Source organism: Neoarius graeffei, chromosome 2 (assembly GCF_027579695.1).
Source record: "Neoarius graeffei isolate fNeoGra1 chromosome 2, fNeoGra1.pri, whole genome shotgun sequence".
NCBI lineage: Eukaryota > Metazoa > Chordata > Actinopteri > Siluriformes > Ariidae > Neoarius > Neoarius graeffei.
The window spans coordinates 107498442-107520962 of NC_083570.1; the positions used below are offsets into that span (position 1 = coordinate 107498442).

The window sequence follows — 22521 nt, forward strand, 5'->3', positions numbered from 1 at the left end:
TCCTTTCTTTCTTCTTCGCCGCTGCCTTTTATTAAATCACATTTCAGACTTAATTTGATTTCTTTCAGCGCGACTGCAATGCATGATGGGATATATTGCTTTGGTTAGTGACCATCGTTGTACACTACTTTTCGTGGGATACTTTGAGTGCACTATATAGGGTGTAAATAATCCTCACTAAGGTTTCGGACAGCACTACAAAACGGCGTCCTCGCTATATAGTGAGTAGGGAGCGATTTCGGACACCAGGAAGGTGTTCAATTCTACAGAATATTCTATTCTGCACCATTCTCTTTTGTTCTCTTCTATTCTGTTCGGTTTTATTTTATTCTTTTTGGCATCATTTCATTTTTTCCCCATCCTGTCCTTTTCCACTCTGTTTTTATTGTTTGATTCGCTCCTATTCCTCCGATTGCTCCTTTGTTACATTGTTATCCTTATACTCTCGTTTTACTGACCTGTAGTCTGTTTGATTTCTATTTTATTCTATTCTGTGCTGTTCTCTTGTTTTAACTTGTTCAGTTCTATTCAGCTTGGTTTTCTTCGGTTACATTCTATCGTTCTGTTATATTCTATTCTAATTCTGTTCTATTGTTCTGGTCCATTCTCTTCTATTCGATTGTATTCTATACGGTTCTGTTTCGTTTCTGCTCTACTTTTCTGTTGTATTCTATAGTTCTGTACGTTCTATTGTTTTTTTCTGTTATAGTTTATTGGTTTGTTATTCTATTCTAATTCTGTTCTGTTACGTTCGGTTCTGTTCAGCTTTATTCTGTTCTAATTCTGTTCTATTGTTCTGTTACATTCTGCTCTATTCTATTCAGCTAATTCTGTTCTATTCAACTTATATTCCATTGTTCTATTACATTCTGCTCTATTCTATTCAGCTTAATTCTGTTCTGTTGTATTCTGTAGTTTGGTTATTGTTTTTGTCTGTTATGTTCTATTCTAATTCTGTTCTATTGTTCTGTTCTATTCGATTGTATTCTATGCTATTCTGTTTCATTCTGCTCTACTTTTTTGTTGTATTCTATAGTTCTGTTATATTGTTTTTTTTTCCTGTTATAGTCTAATGGTTTGTTATATTCTGTTCTATTGTGTTCTACATTTTATTCTCTTGTTCTGTTCTATTCTAATTCTATTCTGTTGTTCTTTTACATTCTGTTCTATGCTCTCCAGATGTTCTATTGCATTCTGTAGTTCTGTTACATTTCTATTGTTTTGTTCTGTTCTGTTGGTTTGTTATATATTTGGATTCTATTCTATTGTTCTGTTAGATTCTGTTCAGCTTTATTCTCTTCTGTTGTATTCTGTTTTGTTCTGTTACATACTGTTCTATTCTATGCTATTCTGTTCTTCTGTTCTGTTACCTTCTATTCTAATTCAATTCTATTGTTCTGTTACATTCTGCTCTATTCTATTCAGCTTTATTCTGTTCTGTTGTATTCTGTGTAGTTCTGTTACATTGTTATATTCTATTCTGTTCCGTTCTGTTCTATTCAGCTTTATTCTGTTCTCTTGTGCTGTTTTGTTCTGTTATATTCTATTGGTCTGTTCTATTCTAAGTCTATCCTATTCTGTTGTATTCTTTGCTGTTCTGTTTTACTCTTCTCTATTGTTTGTTATATTCTATTCTAATTCTATTCTGTTGTCCTGTTCCATTGTATTCTCTTCTGTTCTATTGTTCTATTCTACTCTTCCATTCTGTTCTATTGTTTTGTTCTGTTCATTTTTTTCTTCTATTCTGCCGTTCTATTCAGCTTCCTGTTTCATTCTGTTCTGTTGTATTGTTTTGTCCTGTTCTATTTTCAGTTAAATTCGATTTGATCCTTTCACGCCCTTCTGTTTTGTTCAGCGCCCGCACACGTATCCTGTGAGGTGTGCGCCTGTCCGAGTCGAGTGAATGAATGTAACCGAACAGGTTTTTGCTGTCGTGGTGTTGGAGCGCAGTGTGTCTTGCGGCCCTGCCCTGACTGACGCAGTGTAAATACAGCCGAGGGTTTGAAGGCTGCTGCTCTTCTGCTCCCAGAGTGTTGAACGTGTGTCCAAAGAGGTCGTTCAGGGTCATGCAGCTCTTTGCCCCCGTGACCCCTCTCCTCTGTGTTTCTGGCTTTGTCCCATAGGAGACCTGCTGGAGGAGTCTCAGTCAGAGGCGCTGAAGCTCCGCAAGCGAGTGGAGGAACTGGTGAGGGACAACGAGGCGCTGAAGTCCTCCACGTCCAGCTTCGCCAGCGCCTGTATCGGCACTCCGGTTCACACCGACACCCCAGGTAAGAGTCGCTGGGACTTACGGGGCGCTGTGTGCTGTGTTTTTATGTGGAGTAAAAACATTTAGAAATGTCAGGAATGCTGTGGCAACTCCCAGAGCTACTCTTTACAGCCATGGTGAGCAGGAATGCATCTCGTAAGACAAAAAGTGATTTAAAGGAAAGACGGAAAGAATAAAACGTTTCGCGAAAAGATATTAGCCGAGTCCGGGTCGGGTCAGTGACCCTGACTCCACCACTCGTCATTCTCACGCCCGTCATTTCATGATCTCGTGATCGGATTTAAAAAGTTCAGTCCAAGGCGAGGGAAATTCCCTCCTGGACCATTTCTTTAGTGCGTGTTTGCCTTCCACTCTGCTGTCCACAAATCCACGCTGATGATCCAGATTTACTTTTATTACAGACATCATTAAAATCATTTACTCAGGAACAAGAGGAAAAACAATCAACCGGCAGGTAAACAGACGAACATCCGATCAGCTCTGTTCTGTCGATCTTCCACCACTCCGACCTTTTTCATATACACTTCCACTTCTGTTTTGTTCGATTCGATTCTGTTTCATCACGTCTTTCTGTTTTTGATTCAGTGCTTGTGCACTGTTTTATACTCCCCTCTTTTAGTTCATACCGTTCTGTTCGATTAGTTTTAATCCTCTTTTAACACGTTCCTCTGTCGTAATTTCTTCTATTTCATAGAATTCCGTTCTTTGACACGGTTCGACTCAGTTCTATTCAATTCTACACGTCTCTATTCTATTCTGATTGGATTCTGTTATTCTATTGTTTTACTTTTTTGAAGCAAATTCCATTCTTTAACATGATTCTATTCTGATTTTGTATTTGTGTAGCGTTCCGTTTTTAATGATTCAATTTTTTTTTTTTTTCCTATTTGACTTCTATTCAAGTTCTGTTCTGCTTTTTATAGAAACGGGGTCCGTCTGGTCACGTTTTCGTTTCCGGGCCATATCTTTTAAAACTACTGAAGATCTCTTCATGAAACTTTGTATACATATCAAACAGCATGTGATCTGGTGCCTTTTGCTATTTTGGAAAATTATTTTTCAAATTTTTGCATAAAAAATAGATTTTGACTTAGTTTCTCAGAGCAACTTTCGTTTCCGGAGCGCATATCCAAAACTATTCATGATACGGATTTGAAACTCGGTATACATGTTAACAAGGTGATGTAGATGTGCCTTTTCATACTAAGAAATTTGAGAAATTTTAATTTTTCATGTTTCCATGGAAACAATTTCAGACTTGGTGTCTCAGGTTAGTCTTTGGGGTAGGTTTTGTTTCCGGAGCAGAACTTGAAAACTGAGTGCTATGGTCTTGAAAGTTGGTATATGTGTGTTGATTAAATAATGTACATGTGCCTTTTTGATACTAAGAAATGTGAGAGATTTTTAATTTTTAGCTCAGCTGGACCAAAGGTCCGGTGGGCTTATGCCATGGGCTGCTGAGGTCAGTGTAAAGAGGTCGGGTTGGGTTCCTGCAGCACAACTTGAAAAATGTGACAAATAATATCTGGAAACTTGGTATATAGTTGGTATATGGGGCGGGGGATATAGATGACTCTGTCTTCTTGTTTGTATTTGTGTCCCGTTCCATTTTTAATGATTCGACTTATATTTGACTTCAAGTTCTATTCTGTTCTGTTTTTTTTTAAGCTTTTTTTCTGTGCGATTTTATTTATTTATTTTTTTGTAGCGTTCCAGTGTTTAATGTTTCAACTTGGTTCTCATCGAATTTTATTTTTTATTTTTGTAGCATTCCATTTTTAATGATTTGAGTTCTGTTGTGTTTTAAATAAAGGCTTCTTCTTCTTAAAAATAAAGGCTTCTTCTTAACCATTTTTCCTATTCAGTTCTGTTTTATTTTTGTAGTATTCCATTATTTACTGTTTCTGCTTATGATATTATTTATTTCTCCAGCATTCTATTTTTAATGATTCAGCTTCTTCTATTTGAATTTTATTCAAGCTCTGTTCTGTTTTTTAAAGCTTTTTTCGATGTTATTATATTTTATGATTTTTTTTTGTTGTGTTCCACTGTTTGTTTCAACTTGGTTCTAGTCTTTTCATTATTTAGCGTTTCATTTCTATTTGAGTTGTATTCTGTTCTGTTTTTTAACCTTTTTTTCTGTTCGATTCCATTTTATTATTTTTGTCGTATTCCTTTATTTAATGTTTTGACTTATTCTATTTTTTTAATTTCTGTAGCATTCCATTTTTAATGATTTGACTTCTACTTGACTTCTGTTCAAATTCTGCTATTTATTTTAAAGTTTTTCTCTATGCTATTCTATTTTATTTATTTTTTTAGTGTTCTACTGTTTAATGTTTCAACTTGGTTCTAGTCTGTTAGTTTTTTTTTTGTAGCGTTCCATTTTTAATGATTGGACTTCTATTTGAGTTCTATAGGTTTTTTTTAAACCTTTTTTTCTGTTCAATTCTATTTTATGATTTTTGTAGCATTCCATTATGTAGTGTTTCTACTTGCTTGTGTTCTATTTATTCGAGTTCTAGAATTTTTTTAATTTTTGTAGCATTTCATTTTTAATATGATTTGATTTCTCAAGTTTTATTCTGTTCTGTTTTTTCACCTTGTTTCTATTATATTCCATTTTATTTTTTGGAGGATTTCATTAATATTTCTACTTTTATTCTATTCGATTATTTTTAAAAAAATTCTCTTGCATTCCATTATTAATGATTCGACTTCTATTTGAGTTCTGTTTTTTCACCTTTTCTATTCGGTTCTGTTTTTTTTTTTTGTCGCATTCCATTTTTAATGATTCAACTTCTCTTTGAATTCTGTTCTGTCATTTGACCTCCCCCCCCTTCTATTTTATTATTTTTATAGCATCTGTTCTTTAATCCAGTTCTACCTAGTTCTGTTCTGTTCTCTTCACCCACTTCGTTTATAAAAGATAAGTTGACCTGTTCCTTTTACACATGCGTAAAGCACGGCCACATCAGCACCTGAATCAAAGCGGTCAGCGCCTTAACATGCTGAGGCATTACATTACGTTTTTCCCAGCACTGTGGTTGTGTTTATTACTGAAAGTGACCATACGTCTGCATTGCTGTTGTGATCTCGCAGGTCATGGGAAGCTCCTGAGTCATCAGGCATCTGTGAGATCAGATCCCCGCGAGTGCCTGACCACGAAAACCATCCAAACAGAAGCCACTGTGAGTACACGATGTACAAATGCACTTCCTCTGAATACTGTCACACCCATCACCTTATAATGCAAATCAGCAGTGAGCGAGCTCCGCTGTATCGGGTCGAAGCGGACGTACGGTGTGATCGCACAACTGTGTTTTAACGTGCTTTGTTGTGTGTTGAAGGAGAGCTCGTCACACTTTGAGCTGGTGAACACGGAGGACAAGACCATGGCGGAGACTCAAACGGTGAGCTGGGTGTGGAAATTCAGGCCTGTTCTGCATTGCACGTGTCCGCGAGTGTGAGAAAGCACCAGCTTACTTCCCTTCCCGTGCCGTTCTTCCCAAAGCCACGTGTCTGTGTGTGGTTTTTAATTTTTCTCAGTGACTCAGTGGATGTACATACAGATCAAGTCAGCTGTGACTCAGAGAGGGGGAAACTCCAGATTTTACTTGAGGCAGGAACATGCCGATGACTCGCCCCTCGCAGTAGAAGGAATTTCTCTTTTGGAGACACATGAGAGGGAAAACGTGCTTCTTTCTTAATCACCTTTCCCTTCAGAAACGCAGCGCAGGAAGCGCTTTAGTCTTAGTTTGGCTTTGAGTTAGCGTTAGCCAAGTTAGAGCTGAACTGCTGATTGGAACAGAGAGCAGAACGGCGAATCAGAGCAGACGTGTGTGTGAGTATTAACCCGCGGATAATAAATGTCTGTCGCGTCTTTAACCACTATTTACACTGAGCGTTCCTGGTGTTTAATCGGACTGCAGTGTGTTGACTGTAAACCTGGTTCCGGAATGTTGTCGAGTGGGTTTTGCTTTCGCTTTCCATGAGGGCAAAGTGAGGAACTGGAATTGTAGCTGGGCAGTTTCTGCAACGAGAAAAATCACTGTTTACAGAGCAATCGGATAGAAATCTAAGTATTTAATCAAAGAGAATAAGTGAGTGAGTGAGTATTTAACCCTTCTCTGGACTAAACTGTGGACAGAGGTGTGTCCATGTGTTTGTGTTTTATGTAGTGTGTGTGTGTGTGTGTGTGCAGGAGAACACCGAGCTGGCCAGTCAGCTGCAGAGGCTCGAGAGCTCGTTCAGTGTGTTTGCGCAGGAGTCCAACCCCAACCAGCTCCTGGCTCACCTGGGCCGCATGGCCGTCGAGTTCCACACCCTGTCCTCAAAAGTGCAGAAGAACGAGCAGAGAACCTCACTGCTGCAGGTGGAGCGCGCTGCTCTAACACACACACACTCACTCACACATCGAGCATTACATAAAGAATATTACACAATGGCCCAAAAATATGACGTTTATCTTATCGTGTTGAAAATATTTCAAAAATTTATATTGTAAATTTAAAAAAAAAATTATACTTTGTTTTTAAATAAAATTATGAAAAAATTTAAAATAATTTTCGATATTATTTAAATGATTTATCATTTACAGTTTTATAATTTAGTATTTATAATTTAATTTATTTAATTAAGGAATTAATTATACGCTTTTTCGATGGAATAAAGACACGTGTTCTGTTCCCTTCTAGCGGTTTTCGTTCGTTTGGTTTGATCCGTAGCATGCGATATTGTTAGCATATTGCTTATCCTACGTGTATTACGTCAAAACCATTACACAATAAGCATTGGATGAATATGGCTTATGATATTGCACGGCTGTCAAGACAACATGACGTCACACATCGGAGACGTAAAACTTCCGCGCGAGCGACTGCGACAATTTATAAACAAACATGGCCGCCAGGTTTACTTCGTTACAAAATACGGAAGGTTTTGAGAGAATTATGAATGAGAAAGGCGCATTGAACACCCGAAAGGAATCTGTATGTATTATTATTATTATTATTATAATATTATTGGCTGGCTTTTTTTCATGGTATATCAGATGTATTCCATTCTGCCACTCGTCTTCAAGTCGTTCATTCAGTATCATGCGAGCTGAATGGAATATATCTGATATACCACGAAAAACCGCCAGGCATTATTATTTAAATGTGTTACTCAGAGTGCTGGTATGAACTGAGGGAAAGACTGTTTGTTTCAAGTGGTGCTTAAAAGTTTGTGAACCCTCTATTTCTGCATAAATATGACCTAAAACATCATCAGATTTTCACACAAGTCCTAAAAGCAGATAAAGAGAACCCAGTTAAACAAATGAGACAAAAATATTATACTTGGTCATTTATTTATTGAGGAAAATGATCCAATATTACATATCTGTGAGTGGCAAAAGTATGTGAACCTCGAGGATTAGCAGTTAATTTGAAGGTGAAATTAGAGTCAGGTGTTTTCAATCAATGGGATGACAATCAGGTGTGAGTGGGCACCCTGTTTTATTTAAAGAACAGGGATCTATCAAAGTCTGATCTTCACAACACACGTGTGTGGAAGTGTATCATGACACGAACAAAGGAGATTTCTGAGGACCTCAGAAAAAGTGTTGTTGATGCTCATCAGGCTGGAAAAGGTTACAAAACCATCTCTAAAGAGTTTGGACTCCACCAATCCACAGTCAGACAGATTGTGTACAAATGGAGGAAATTCAAGACCATTGTTACCCTCCCCACGAGTGATCGACCAACAAAGATCACTCCAAGAGCAAGGCGTGTAATAGTCAGCGAGGTCACAAAGGACCCCAGGGTAACTTTTTTTAAGCAACTGAAGGCCTTTCTCACATTGGCTAATGTTAATGTTCATGAGTCCACCATCAGGAGAACACTGAACAACAGTGGTGTGCATGGCAGGGTTGCAAGGAGAAAGCCACTGCTCTCCAAAAAGAACATTGCTGCTCGTCTGCAGTTTGCTAAAGATCATGTGGACAAGCCAGAAGGCTGTTGGAAAAATGTTTTATGGAAGGATGAGATCAAAATAGAACTTTTTGGTTTAAATGAGAAGCGTTATGTTTGGAGAAAGGAAAACACTGCATTCCAGCATAAGAACCTTATCCCATCTGTGAAACATGGTGGTGGTAGTATCATGGTTTGGGTCTGTTTTGCTGCATCTGGGCCAGGACGGCTTGCTATCATTGATGGAACAATGAATTCTGAATTATACCAGCGGATTCTAAAGGAAAATGTCAGAACTTCTGTCCATGAACTGAATCTCAAGAGAAGGTGGGTCATGCAGCAAGACAACGATCCTAAGAACACAAGTCGTTCTACCAAAGAATGGTTAAAGAAGAATAAAGTTAATGTTTTGGAATGGCCAAGTCAAAGTCCTGACCTTAATCCAATGGAAATGTTGTGGAAGGACCTGCAGTGAGCAGTTCATGTGAGGAAACCCACCAACATCCCAGAGTTGAAGCTGTTCTGTACGGAGGAACGGGCTAAAATTCCTCCAAGCCGGTGTGCAGGACTGATCAACAGTTACCGGAAATGTTTAATTGCAGTTATTGCTGCACAAGGGGGTCACACCAGATACTGGAAGCAAAGGTTCACATACTTTTGCCACTCACAGATATGTAATATTGGATCATTTTCCTCAATAAATAAATGACCGAGTATAATATTTTTGTTTAACTGGGTTCTCTTTATCTACTTTTAGGACTTGTGTGAAAATCTGATGATGTTTTAGGTCATATTTATGCAGAAATATAGACAATTCTAAAGGGTGCACAAACTTTCAAGCACACTGGTGTTATAAGAAATTAATCGACAGTGTCTTCATCACAGCTCAACTTGTTGATTATTTTCTGCAAAACCATTACACATAGTGTTTGACTGGACCTAAAGCGTTCGGTATTAAACATCCAGAGAACCCAGCGCTGGGTTATTAATCATGACTGAAACAGTGTCCAGTGTCGAGGAGCTCACGTGTGCTTGATCTCGTCCGTTTCAGACGCTTTGTGAGCAGCTGAGGCAGGAGAACAACGAGCTGCGGAAAAAAATGGAGGAGGACCTTCAGTATCGAAATCGCGACCTGGAACAGCTGAGGTGAGAGAGTTTCGAGACTTATCGGCTCTGAGTTATCGTTATACTACACTGTATGTAGTGAACAGGAAGTCTTTAGGACACAAGGTTAGAAATGCAAGCTGATGATGACTGATATTCATGAATTTACTAATCCCCTAAACAGATACATGGACTCGCACAAAGTAGGTGTTCAGCAACACAGCCAGAAGAACCGCACCGCAGCGCTGCTGCTGAGTTTTGATGAAGTTGATTAATTTTCCACTCTGATATCGCAGAGTCCTTCAAGAACAGGAACTAATTTGTTTGCAGAAATTCCAGAACGTTCACAGAGATGCCAACACGTGCAATTTGGGCGGAGCAGCTACGTAGTCGAAGCACAATTACTGTGCTATGCATAAACCTACAAGTTTTTCAACCGGTTTTGCCTGTTTATCGATCGAGTCAACATATTTCCAGCGTTTGGACTGTCCCACGTGTCGTTTTTACACCGATGCGGATAATTCTGGGACTTTCCGTGTCCTTATGTCAGCTGTGCTGTGATTGGCCGAGAGGTGACCTGATTCATGCTCTCAGCCAATCACAGCGCAGGAGTGACGTGTAGTCGTCTTCTTGGAAGCAAACTGTCTTCGTCGGAAATTTGCGTCCAAAATTTGCGTCGCAATACGCTTGTAACGAGAAGTCGCCCGTGTGTGCCGGGCTTAAAATTAACCTGAGAAATGAAAACGTGACCGGATGGATGGACGGAACCCGTTTCTATATCCTCCGCCCATTTTCGTTTCCGTTCCATATCTTTAAAACCTACTGAAGATATCTTCATGAATCTTTGTACAGTGGGGGAAAAAAAGTATTTAGTCAGTCACCAATTGTGCAAGTTCTCCCACTTAAAAAGATGAGAGAGGCCTGTAATTTTCATCATAGGTACACTTCAACTATGAGAGACAGAATGGGGGGAAAGAATCCAGGAAATCACATTGTCTGATTTTTAAAGAATTTATTTGCAAATTATGGTGGAAAATAAGTATTTGGTCAATAACAAAAGTTCATCTCAATACTTTGTTATATACCCTTTGTTGGCAATGACAGAGGTCAAACGTTTTCTGTAAGTCTTCACAAGGTTTTCACACACTGTTGCTGGTATTTTGGCCCATTCCTCCATGCAGATCTCTAGAGCAGTGATGTTTTGGGGCTGTCGCTGGGCAACACGGACTTTCAACTCCCTCCAAAGATTTTCTATGGGGTTGAGATCTGGAGACAGGCTAGACCACTCCAGGACCTTGAAATGCTTCTTACGAAGCCACTCCTTCGTTGCCCGGGCGGTGTGTTTGGGATCATTGTCATGCTGAAAGACCCAGCCACGTTTCATCTTCAGTGCCCTTGCTGATGGAAGGAGGTTTTCACTCAAAATCTCATGATACATGGCCCCATTCATTCTTTCCTTTACACGGATCAGTCGTCCTGGTCCCTTTTCAGAAAAACAGCCCCAAAGCATGATGTTTCCACCCCCATGCTTCACAGTAGGTATGGTGTTCTTTGGATGCAACTCGGCATTCTTTCTCCTCGAAACACGACAAGTTGAGTTTTTACCAAAAAGTTCTATTTTGGTTTCATCTGACCATATGACATTCTCCCAATCCTCTTCTGGATCATCCAAATGCTCTCTAGCAAACTTCAGACGGGCCTGGACATGTACTGGCTTAAGCAGGGGGACACGTCTGGCACTGCAGGATTTGAGTCCCTGGCGGCGTAGTGTGTTACTGATGGTAGCCTTTGTTACTTTGGTCCCAGCTCTCTGCAGGTCATTCACTAGGTCCCCCCCCGTGTGGTTCTGGGATTTTTGCTCACCGTTCTTGTGATCATTTTGACCCCACGGGGTGAGATCTTGCGTGGAGCCCCAGATCGAGGGAGATTATCAGTGGTCTTGTATGTCTTCCATTTTCTAATAATTGCTCCCACAGTTGATTTCTTCACACCAAGCTGCTTACCTATTGCAGATTCAGTCTTCCCAGCCTAGTGCAGGTCTACAATTTTGTTTCTGGTGTCCTTTGACAGCTCTTTGGTCTTGGCCATAGTGGAGTTTGGAGTGTGACTGTTTGAGGTTGTGGACAGGTGTCTTTTATACTGATAATGAGTTCAAACAGGTGCCATTAATACAGGTAACGAGTGGAGGACAGAGGAGCCTCTTAAAGAAGAAGTTACAGGTCTGTGAGAGCCAGAAATCTTGCTTGTTTGTAGGTGACCAAATACTTATTTTACAGAGGAATTTACCAATTAATTCATTAAAAATCCTACAATGTGATTTCCTGGATTCTTTCCCCCCATTCTGTCTCTCATAGTTGAAGTGTACCTATGATGAAAATTACAGGCCTCTCTCATCTTTTTAAGTGGGAGAACTTGCACAATTGGTGGCTGACTAAATACTTTTTTGCCCCACTTTACAGATCAAGTAACGTGTGAACTGCTGCCTTTTGCTATTTTGGATTTTTGAGGAGAAAAAAAAAGTATTTTTCAAACTTTTACATAGAAACCAAGTCAAAATCTATTTTTTAAGAGCAGTGTTCATTTACGAAGCATATGTCCAAAACTCTTCATGATACGAATTTGAAACTCGGTATACATGTTAACAAGGTGATACAGATGTGCCTTTTCATACTAAGAAATTTGAGCAATTTCAATTTTTTCATGTTTCCACAGAGACAATTTCCGACTTAGTCTCTCAGGTCAGTCTTAAGCCCGGTGCGCACTAGCGACTTCTCGTCACAAGCGTATTGCGATTTTTGGACCCCTCTTGGGTAGCTGCGTGTGCGCGTTATCTGCGACCAGTGGTCGATTTGGGGAAGGAGATGCAAGTCACGTGGAAATCACATGACTACATCGTGGGCAGGGGTTGGCTTAGCTTTTGGAGGCGATCACTTCGTTATCGCAAAGACATGCTCACACGGCAATATCTTCAACAGAGAGGCCGAAATGATTAAAATTAACTTGTAAGCTCTGTGATGTTGCTAAAATATGGAATCCAAGGCAAAATGCAGAATGGACTGAAAACCAGATTTAAAAATCATCACCCCAATTACGGTATAACGATGTCACTTCAGAGAAATCTTGATTTGAATTTTAAGAAATGAAAGTTCAGGGTTGTTTTTGTTTGTTTGGTTTTTTTTGCCTGACGTAAATCTGTTGCTATGTTTTCTTTCCTCATGAAATATTTTGCATTCAGAGTTAAACATAAATATAGCCCATTTTTCTTTGTTTTTTTTAGGGTCAAAAGATTCCCCATACAGTATGAAATTTTTATTTGCTCACTAGCCAAAGGGTGATGACCAATTGCCGTCACACAGCATCTATGTACAGTTCACAAAAATTGCTACTCCTCCCTGAGTTTTCACAGGATTTTGCTTCTGATTGTGTTGTTTTGGAAGATCTAATCAATCTGCCCAAAAGTTACTCCCTGTTTTTGTGATTTCTCATTAACAAGTCACTAATTAGGCCGGTTTACGAACTTTCAGTAAAACATCGCTACTCCTCACTGAGTTTTCACTGGATTTTAATTCGGATCGTTTTGTTTGCAAGAGCTAACTGTTCTCATGAAGAGCAACTTGGCTAATTGTAAACAGGTCTGGTTTCTCATGGTACGGCCGTGTGAGGTACTGCGTCACTGAAGCTCTGGTTGAATACCATTATCTTGAGGACTGCGATTTAAAAGCAAGCTAGCACATTCTGCTGTGAATGTAATTCCTTTACTGATGAGCTAAACCGTGAGTTGGCCGAGTGGTTAGCGTGTCCGCTTCTCGATCAGGAGATCGCAAGTTCTGCTCGTGGTCGGGTCATACCAAAGACCATCATAAAAATGGTACCTATTACCATCTGGCTAGGCACGCTGCAATACAGATGCGAGTAGGGAGTGAAACTCTCGCGGTTGCCAGAGGACCCGCCCCCCACTGTAACCCTAGCTATGTAATGGGCAAGAGGCTGAGGACTACAGAAACAGAGATCGGCGCCGCCCTATGTGCCATATGGTGCGGGAAAGGACTTGGACGTGAACCAAACTTTTTCCCCAGAGAGTTTGGATAATTGAGCTTCTACTGTACAGTAAACCCTGCATTTACGTTTATTTTCCTCAAATAGTAGCTCACAGTGGCCTGGATTGCATCTCTGAGCTTCCCTGAAATTTGGTTTCTGGGGCTTCGGTGGCCCCCAGAAGCCAAATCCCTGGCCTCACTGCACTCAGAGATGCGACTCCTTGAAATTTAATTTGTCAGTGTTAGCATCACTGCATTCACCGCTTGCGGACCGGAAGAACCATTTAATTGTTCTTAAAACCGTCGGAGGAAGTACAGTACGACCTTTTTTTTTTTTTTTTTTCCCCTGAAGACTATCATAGTTCTTCAAATGGTGCCTTGAGGGACGTTTTTAGCTCCAGCTTCAGGGTAGGAGGAGACTCTACCAGGACAACAGGAACCACGAGTGTACCATTGATTGGTTAGAGCACCGGCACCCACCGTATTTGAAATTCTGTGTAAAACGTTAAACAGCTCTGAATGTTGGTGTTTTTTTAAAAAGAAAAAAGGGACAAAAAAAATACAGAAAAGAAAAAGCCCTTGATGGTGTGACTGTCTCAAGGGAGCTCCCCAGTGGATATTTCCTCCCGATGAGTGTCTAGAACTGTTTGAAAGCACCAGTGATGTCATCATTTAATAAATAAAATTATATCTTAATGGTTGGGAAGTTGCTGTGGTGTAAGAGGAATAAAAACCTGCATGATGAGCTGTTTTAGGAAAATAATGAACACTTTTTTGGTTCATCGACCAACCGGTGTTTGTTTATTCCTTACCCGTGTATCATGTGTGGAACACGGCACGTTTTTCCCCTGCTTTACCATGGACCGGTTTGTTTTTGGAAACATGATGAGCGTGTTTCCTACTCATGGAATGGAAGTGTCGGGTCTTTCCAGCTCACGGTTCTCTTCCTGAATCAGTGTTTAACCAGAGATCATTTAATAGTAATGTAATGTAAACGTCACAAAGCTTGACGTTTTAATTTTTAATCCAGTCGAAGATTTCTCACTCGTTCCTGACCAGAACCTTTTTATTCCTATGGATTTACTAGTTCAATGAAAGGAAAACGATTACCTGCTTTTGGATAAACTTTGTTAGAGTTATGATCATCATTCCGCTTTAATGATTTATAACTTTTTCAATAAAAGTCAAACTTTATCTGTAAGAATGAACAGAACCGATCCAAAACCCAGTTATGGTGCGTGTGGTGTTCTCACCCATTACCTGATCTGCAGTTTTAAGAGTGAGACTCACCCAAACTCAAAGCTTCTGGAGGAAAGTTAAATCCTGATTAATTCAGTAAAACCTGAAGTATAAATTAATTTAAATAAAATGAGTTGGACATGATAAAGGTGACAGAATTGCGTTCTGAATGAAAACAAACCGTAAGTGAGTTCAGCACTGTTGTAAAATTCCCCCGAGATAATATTTTACCACATTTGTGACGGTTAATGTGAACCACACGAAAGAAAAATACAAGCAATGTTCAAATGAAATTAAATGAAGATTCACCACAGATATTTATTTTATTGAGGTGCTTGATCGCCATTTGATCGTAATTACATATTACGCCATGGTTATTTATTTATTTATTTATTTATTTTACACACGCACCCGCTGCACTCAGCTTCCCCGGAATTTCAGTAACAATAACGCGGCCGGATCACTGAAGGGATTGAACTCGTTTTGCTAGAACTTTGATGTAACTCTTGAATAATTACTATAAAAATGATTTTCAGCAAATATTCAGCTCGTCCCGTCGGACAGGCTGATGAGGATTCAACTTGTCCGGATTAAACATTTGGTTGTCCCGGACAGTCGGTCTACCATTAATGTCGAGCCCTGTATTGTATGTTTATAATAACTGATTGTGTATGAATATAATGATATGTAAAAATGCTTCATGCCACAGTGCTGCTGAATTCTGGAATCTGATTGGTCAGAAGGTGTTCATTTTATATTATATTCATTTCTATTTACGCCCTCGTTTTAATGTTATCGTTTCTATAGTAACAGCTCAGTTCCTGGATGCACCAAGTACTCCAGATCGAAATAAGAATAAGAAGCCTAATTATAAAAGAAACTTAGAAACAGATCTTTTAAAGAAAAACAAAACAACAACAACTGAACAAATAAAAACATTTAGAATCGTTGACGTTTTTCTGTAAGGAGATGTTTAACGTTTATGGAAGGAGTCTCCAGTGTCAGAGCTCTCGAAAGGTGATGATACACAGGGCAGCTTTTTGGGTAGTGTTACCAGGTGAGACACGGGGCAACTATTACGGACAATTAGTAACAACCAATCCGATAAGAGCAAATCTGTTGCCAGGGAGACACACCGCAAAGATGGACACTGAAACATTCACAGCTGTCACTTTTGTCTCGGCTTCAGCCTTTATTTATTTCGCTCAAATAAGTATGACTTCTGGAACAGCGCAGACCTCCGCCAAGAATCCTTTAAAAAAATCCAGGATCCAGAAGGCGATCCGGATCACCGCCAAAATTTAATGGATTGTTACTTGTGCCCAGTCACACCTCTGGAAAAAATTTCAGAGCAATCCGTTCATTACTTTTTCCGTAATGTTGCTAACAGACAAACCAACAAACCAATGCTATCGAAAACAACCTCCTTGGTGGTGGTAATTAACGTGTTATTCAGTTACGTTTTCGGTTTTAGTAACCTTGTATCGTGACTCATATTGGCAACTAACTGCAATTAAATATTATACTTATCGGCCTATTCGGTTTTTAGCCATGTTGAATTTAGTTCGTTTGGTCGACGGCAGGAGTCGCTTATCCGCGCGATCTTCACGAGACTTGCGCGAGACTTCGAAACGTCAAGTGTCAGCCAGGTGTCAGTGCCGCCATTTTGAAAACTGTTTTCCAAACGAAATATCGCACAAAAACGAGTTGAAATGACGATTACTGCCTACGTTTTCCCAAACTTTCCTGATTTGCTATCAAAACAAACGCAACTTCCGGCTTGATTACGTCAGCATTCGAAAGAGGGCGCGCGCGTCTTTGGACAACGTTGGCAGATGTCGGTCACTTTGATTTCCGCTGTACGTTTTACTTCCGTCCTACGACGTCTCGCACAGGTCTCGACAAATCTCGTTTACGGCCGTCGCTTTAACATATGGACTGATATACTCCATAGCGTATTTCAAACACTCATAACTTGCTATAGCAGCGACAAAATGGCGATCAAAAATGCATTCCGGTATTTAATAAAATGAGAAATAGAATTTTGATGATAAATTTGCCTTCAGTTCTCCTTTAATAATAAACTTTTTAAATCTCTATTTAAAAATGCTACTCACCTGAATGGCGTATGCTATAATTAATAACTGACACGCATCACAAAAACATCGTTTAATTCTCATACCAGCAAAAAAGAAAAGGGCACAGACCAGGAGATGCTGCTGAGGAGGAAAAGGGCGTGGCGGCGCTCCTGAAAGGCTTTCTTTCTTTTTTTAGATCATGAAGTTTGTACTGTTTCGCCTTCGGGTTCCGCAAGTACCTGTGCTCTGTTCGACAATCTCTATTACAGCTTGCAAATCATGAGCTGCTTATCACTTGACGTGAGAGAGCTAACGTTATCCTTGTATAGCTAGCGAGAACTTTCAGCTAACAGTACTATGTTAGCAAAAGCCACCGCTAGTTAGCTAAATCCTATTCAGTCTCTATGGAGCAGGGGTTAGCTAACGGCAGTTTACACTTAGCTGGGAAAAAAAAAAATCATCGATGTCTCTATTTCAACCTGAGCATTTAATGAGGTAAATTCACCACGTTGGGTTTACACGGAACATAAAAAGATATAACCCTGTGTCTGAAATTGCTCCCTACTCACTATATAGCGAGGACGCCATTTTGTCGTGCTGTCCGAAACCTTAGTGAGGATTATTTACACCCTATATAGTGCACTCAAAGTATCCCACGAAAAGTAGTGTACAACGATGGTCACTAACCAAAGCGATATATCCCATCATGCACTGCGGTCGCGCTGAAAGAAATCAAATTAAGTCTGAAATGTGATTTAATAAAAGGCAGCGGCGAAGAAGAAAGAAAGGATTCAGCCTTGATTTAAAAGAACTGAAAGCTGCAGGTACTTTGTATTGATTAATGTGGGAAATGCGCTCGGTATAATATGGATTTATCACACAAACACGCATGTATTTATTATTTTGAAACCCACCAGCCGACATTTTAATTGTGCGACAGTAAAGACGTAAATACCAGCACGACGGACTGGTGTCCGAAAGCATTTTTACATTTTACCAATGAGCTCACTATATAGTCCTCTATACGGTAATTCCCTTATAAGGGGTGTTCACACGGTAACTTTTACTCCGGTGTAGCACCGGGGCTGCCCCGGTAGAGTGTTCACATGGTACAAAGTTATACCGGTGTAGCCCCTGAAAGCTGCTTAAACCGGTGCAAATCTAACCCTGCTCGGGAGGTGGTTTAAGAAATTTACTCCGGAGTAAATGCTAGTTTGCGGGGCAGCACTGATATAAAATGGGCCGTCTGAACGCTACAGGGGTCGACTCGCTAAGCGTGAGGAGAGTTGATTACATACGGGCATTGCATAATTTGCATCCTGGTATTTTGCGCTTCCAAAATGGCGAATATCAACAACAACAGAACTGCGCGTCTTCCAGTGTTGCCAGATTGGGCGGTTTTAAGTGCATTTTGGCGGATTTGAACATATTTTGGGCTGGAAAACGTCAGCAGTATCTGGCAACACTGGTGTCTTCATCCACGTTGTTTTCCCGGCGCTTGGTGATGCCATGACAACCGGGAAAAGGAAGTACATTTTCACGCATGCGCATATTTCATTTCCGCATTATTACTGTCGTATAGCACGGTCGCAAAAACTGCCGTGTGAACGCAAGTGAGGCTGCACCGGTGCGAACACGCTTCTCTCTACTCTAGTAAGCAGGTTTGTGACGTGTGAACGCTCCACAAAATTTACACCGGTGTAAGATATATCGCAACAAAATACATCGGTGCAGCATCGATGCAAATATGTGCCGTGTGAACACCCCTATAGAGGGAGTAGTGAACGAGTGAGCGATTTCAGACACAGGGCAAGTCATCTCTGTTTCTTCTTCTTCGTCGCGCCACTGCTGGAGACGCCGCCATCTTTGTTGAAAAATTTCCGAAGCTCTCGCTCATGTGGTCATGTGATTTCGCTGCTCGCACTCTGATTGATTGGAGGATTTTAATAATTTAAAAAGTCGCCCAAAACGATCAAAATCGTTCAGATAGAAACGATGTTGCTCAATGTCAATGGGAAAGCGTCGACGTGAAATTGCCTGGCAACGTCAACTTAACAGTCAGAACACGAGTTGACGATTTATAACGTTTCTTGGCATATGATTTTTTTTTTTCTTTTTCTCTTCAGTATTCAAAAGACGATGATGAGGGAAGGACGGTTTATAGCTGCTGTAATATCCGTGATAAAAGGAGTAATTTGTCAGAATGAAATGTGAGACTATAAACGGGCAAAAAGTATGACGTGTCCTACTTGCGTTCCCGTTATTGCCGTTGGATACGACTCGACTTCAGATGTAAATTCTTTGATTGCTGCATGTCGCTCGTGTTTAATTCCTGACTTTGTTTATAATCTGCGTTTTAAGCTTCAAACACTTGCGCTTATTCATCACCTTGTCCCTTCTCTACTAATGTTAACGACACGTCCTGTAGCGACTCTGCCGATTTATCCGACGAGGAATTTCGTCACAAACAGCAGTCTCGGCAGCTCCTTGTCTGTTTTATTGTTAGATTTACTCATCTCATCTCATTATCTCTAGCCGCTTTATCCTTCTACAGGGTCGCAGGCAAGCTGGAGCCTATCCCAGCTGACTACGGGCGAAAGGCGGGGTACACCCTGGACAAGCCATTCACACACACATTCACACCTACGGTCAATTTAGAGTCACCAGTTAACCTAACCTGCATGTCTTTGGACTGTGGGGGAAACCGGAGCACCCGGAGGAAACCCACACGGACACGGGGAGAACATGCAAACTCCACACAGAAAGGCCCTCGCCGGCCACGGGGCTCGAACCCGGACCTTCTTGCTGTGAGGCGACAGCGCTAACCACTACGCCACCGTGCCACCCTGTTAGATTTACTGTTTTTTTTTTTTTTTTTTTAAATCTGTGTTTCAGATCTGACTCATCAAGTAGTGTCCACGTATGGTAGATTAAATACTCAGGAACTCGTCATGCTCTTTATCTTTATCGGCTCATGTTTACACACGAGTCAGGGAGATAAATTCCTGGGAATTGTACAGTCTCGGTCGTTGTGTAAATGCTTTCTTGTGTGTCATGAAATGGTCTTGAATTTCTGTGTAAATGCGTGTGCGTGAGCAGGCAGGAGAACCTGAAGCTGCGGGAGCAGGTGAACGGACGGGCCAAGGCGACACCGAGCGAGTCAGCTGAGGCCAAAGACGAGGCGGCTAAAGAGGAAGCAGCGAAAGTCAAGCTGGAGGCAGCCATGACTCAGCAGGTACACACACACACACACACACACACACACACACACTTGGCTCAGGTGACTTGACCTCAAACGCCCCGTCAGGCAGCAGGGAATTTTCAACCTGTGCCCACTGTTTATTTCCATCCTCCTCGAAATTAGGATAAAGGGTACGGGTGTGCTTTAGTGCTGCTGTTTTTTTTTTTTTTTTATAGCCTCGGTTCAAGGGAGGTGTGAGAAAATAACCCTGAAGAGCTGTGTGGGTGTGTGGAGATGAGTCAGTGCCACCTCCCTGAAGAGTTTCTGGAAAACCAGCGTGGATCTTAGATCCTCAAATATACACTAAAAAAAAAAAAAAAAAAAAAAGGACACATACCCAAACTGGCCCCTTTAATAGGAACACCTGGTCATTCATACTATCAGCTGATTAATCAGTAAGTTTCAGAATGGCATCAGCATGACGGCATCAGAATGGCGTGAACCTGAAGCGATCTCACAGGTATTAAAAGTGGCCTGGTTGTCATGTGCCAGTTTGAGTATTTCGGAAATTGTGTTTTTTTTTTTTTTTAATATATTTAAAAAAATTATTTTCTTGGGTCTCCTCCTACACGGAACATCTGCAAAACCTAAAAACATCCTGTTCTCAGATGCCAGACTGACAGGTTCGAGCTGGCAGGAGACTGAAAATAACCACTCTTTACAAACGCGTTGAGCTGAAAAGCATGACAACGTGTCAAAACCTGACGTGGACGAGCTGCAAGAGCAGAACGGTTAGGGTTAGTGTCAGCCTGCACTCCGATTAATATCTTGCGTTTTTGCATGTTCGTTTTAGCCTAGGTCACAACCGGACGTACGATTTTTTTGGCCGTGCGATTTTTGGCGTTTCCCAAATCGCTGTGTTTTTTTTGTTCATGGAGAAAGACGCACGTTGGCCGTAAGTTTGTCTTGCAACCTGAAAAAAACGTAAGCGCCTGTAGAGTTTGTTTGACATGACAAAGAACCTCTGCGGCCAGTCTACGGCTCGAAAATCAGCACGTCACGCGCGCCCTCCGTGCGTTTCTTGCGTTTTTTGCACGTAGACCGGCCGTAGGAGCGCGTACAGCCGGTTGTGACCGAGGCTTTTTTCAACCTTGGGTTCGAGAAGGCACGAGGTAAATTAAATGATATCGGTGTAAACACATCATGAATATTGGCAAAATAGGCATTCGATTTTTCGTTTTTAAACATGGAGGAAGCCATGGCCTCACGAAGAGAGAAACGGCTTCGGGACCAAAAGGTTGCTGGTTCGATTCGCTGGATCAGCAGGACTGCCTTCAGCAAGGCGCCTGGTCCTGGCGTATCTTGTGTCTGATTTGCTGAAGGTAAATCTGATGATGCGATGATCAGGTCAGGCAGGAACCCTGTTAAAAAAAAAAAATGAACAAAAACTATGAAATTGTCTGTCTTATTTTACATTCTCTCCACGTTCACTGGATATGAGCAATCACGTGCTCTGATTGGCTACTACTAGGATTTCAGCTCATATACCGTGAGTAGAGGAAAACAAAATGGCGGAGCATGTCGCTGAAGCAACCGAGGATGAAATAAAAAGTACTCGAAAACAAAATGCGGAAAAAAAAGGCAACAAAATATGGAATGAAAGTATTTGATAGTAAGAACGTATCTTTTTTTTTTTTTTTTTTTTTTTTTTTTTTTTTAAACCAAGAATTATTATTAACAACACATTTTTCACGAATTGCTCCTGTCATTTCGCCGGTTTGTTTTCATTCTTCATCTTTAAGCATTAAAATTTGCTGAATATTTTTTTCGACCGGTTCAAAAGCTCAAAGAAGTTTGAAAATTACAGAACTGAAATGTCCAAGGAAGAATTAAATAAATGCCTAAAGCCTAAATTCTATTCCTCGGCACAACAGCAAGACAAGACTTTCTACAAAAAAAAAAAAAACGACACTCAAGTCAATCTGTGCAGCCATCGATAGGTTTCTAAGAAGTCCACCTGAGCGGAAATGGATTTCGTCGGATGTTTTGTGTCAAGTTTTTACGCAAACTTTTTTCTGTTTCTGAAAATCCAGTGAACGTGGATTACAGGGTTTCCGCGGAGTCTTAAAAAGTCTTCTCATCTCATTATCTCTAGCCGCTTTATCCTGTTCTACAGGGTCGCAGGCAAGCTGGAGCCTATCCCAGCTGACTACGGGTGAAAGGCGGGGTACACCCTGGACAAGTCGCCAGGTCATCACAGGGCTGACACATAGACACAGACAACCATTCACACTCACATTCACACCTACGGTCAATTTAGAGTCACCAGTTAACCTAACCTGCATGTCTTTGGACTGTGGGGGAAACCGGAGCACCCGGAGGAAACCCACGCGGACACGGGGAGAACATGCAAACTCCGCACAGAAAGGCCCTCGCCGGCCACGGGGCTCGAACCCGGACCTTCTTGCTGTGAGGCGACAGCGCTAACCACTACACCACCATGTCGCCCTTAAAAAGTCTTAAAAAGTCTAAAATTTGATAATCCTAATTTAAGGCCTTAAAAAGTCTAAAATGTGAGCATATTTTGCATTGTAGGTCTTAAATGTAATTTTGTGACGTCTTAAATCCTTACGTCCATTTACCCCATTTGCTTTTTTTT

General features: G+C 40.8%; 1 protein-coding gene across 10 annotated transcripts in view; it reads left to right on the forward strand.

Annotated features, from left to right (window-relative positions):
- Positions 1–22521, forward strand: part of tnip1 (TNFAIP3 interacting protein 1) — a 65046-nt gene that overhangs the window by 23151 nt on the left and 19374 nt on the right. For all 10 annotated transcript variants that reach the window (XM_060915344.1, XM_060915346.1, XM_060915345.1 and 7 more), the window contains 6 exons: positions 2124–2270; positions 5372–5460; positions 5620–5682; positions 6474–6644; positions 9275–9369; positions 19781–19916. In XM_060915344.1, coding sequence (XP_060771327.1) covers positions 2124–2270; positions 5372–5460; positions 5620–5682; positions 6474–6644; positions 9275–9369; positions 19781–19916 — 701 coding nt within the window. The remainder of the gene's footprint in view (positions 1–2123; positions 2271–5371; positions 5461–5619; positions 5683–6473; positions 6645–9274; positions 9370–19780; positions 19917–22521) is intronic.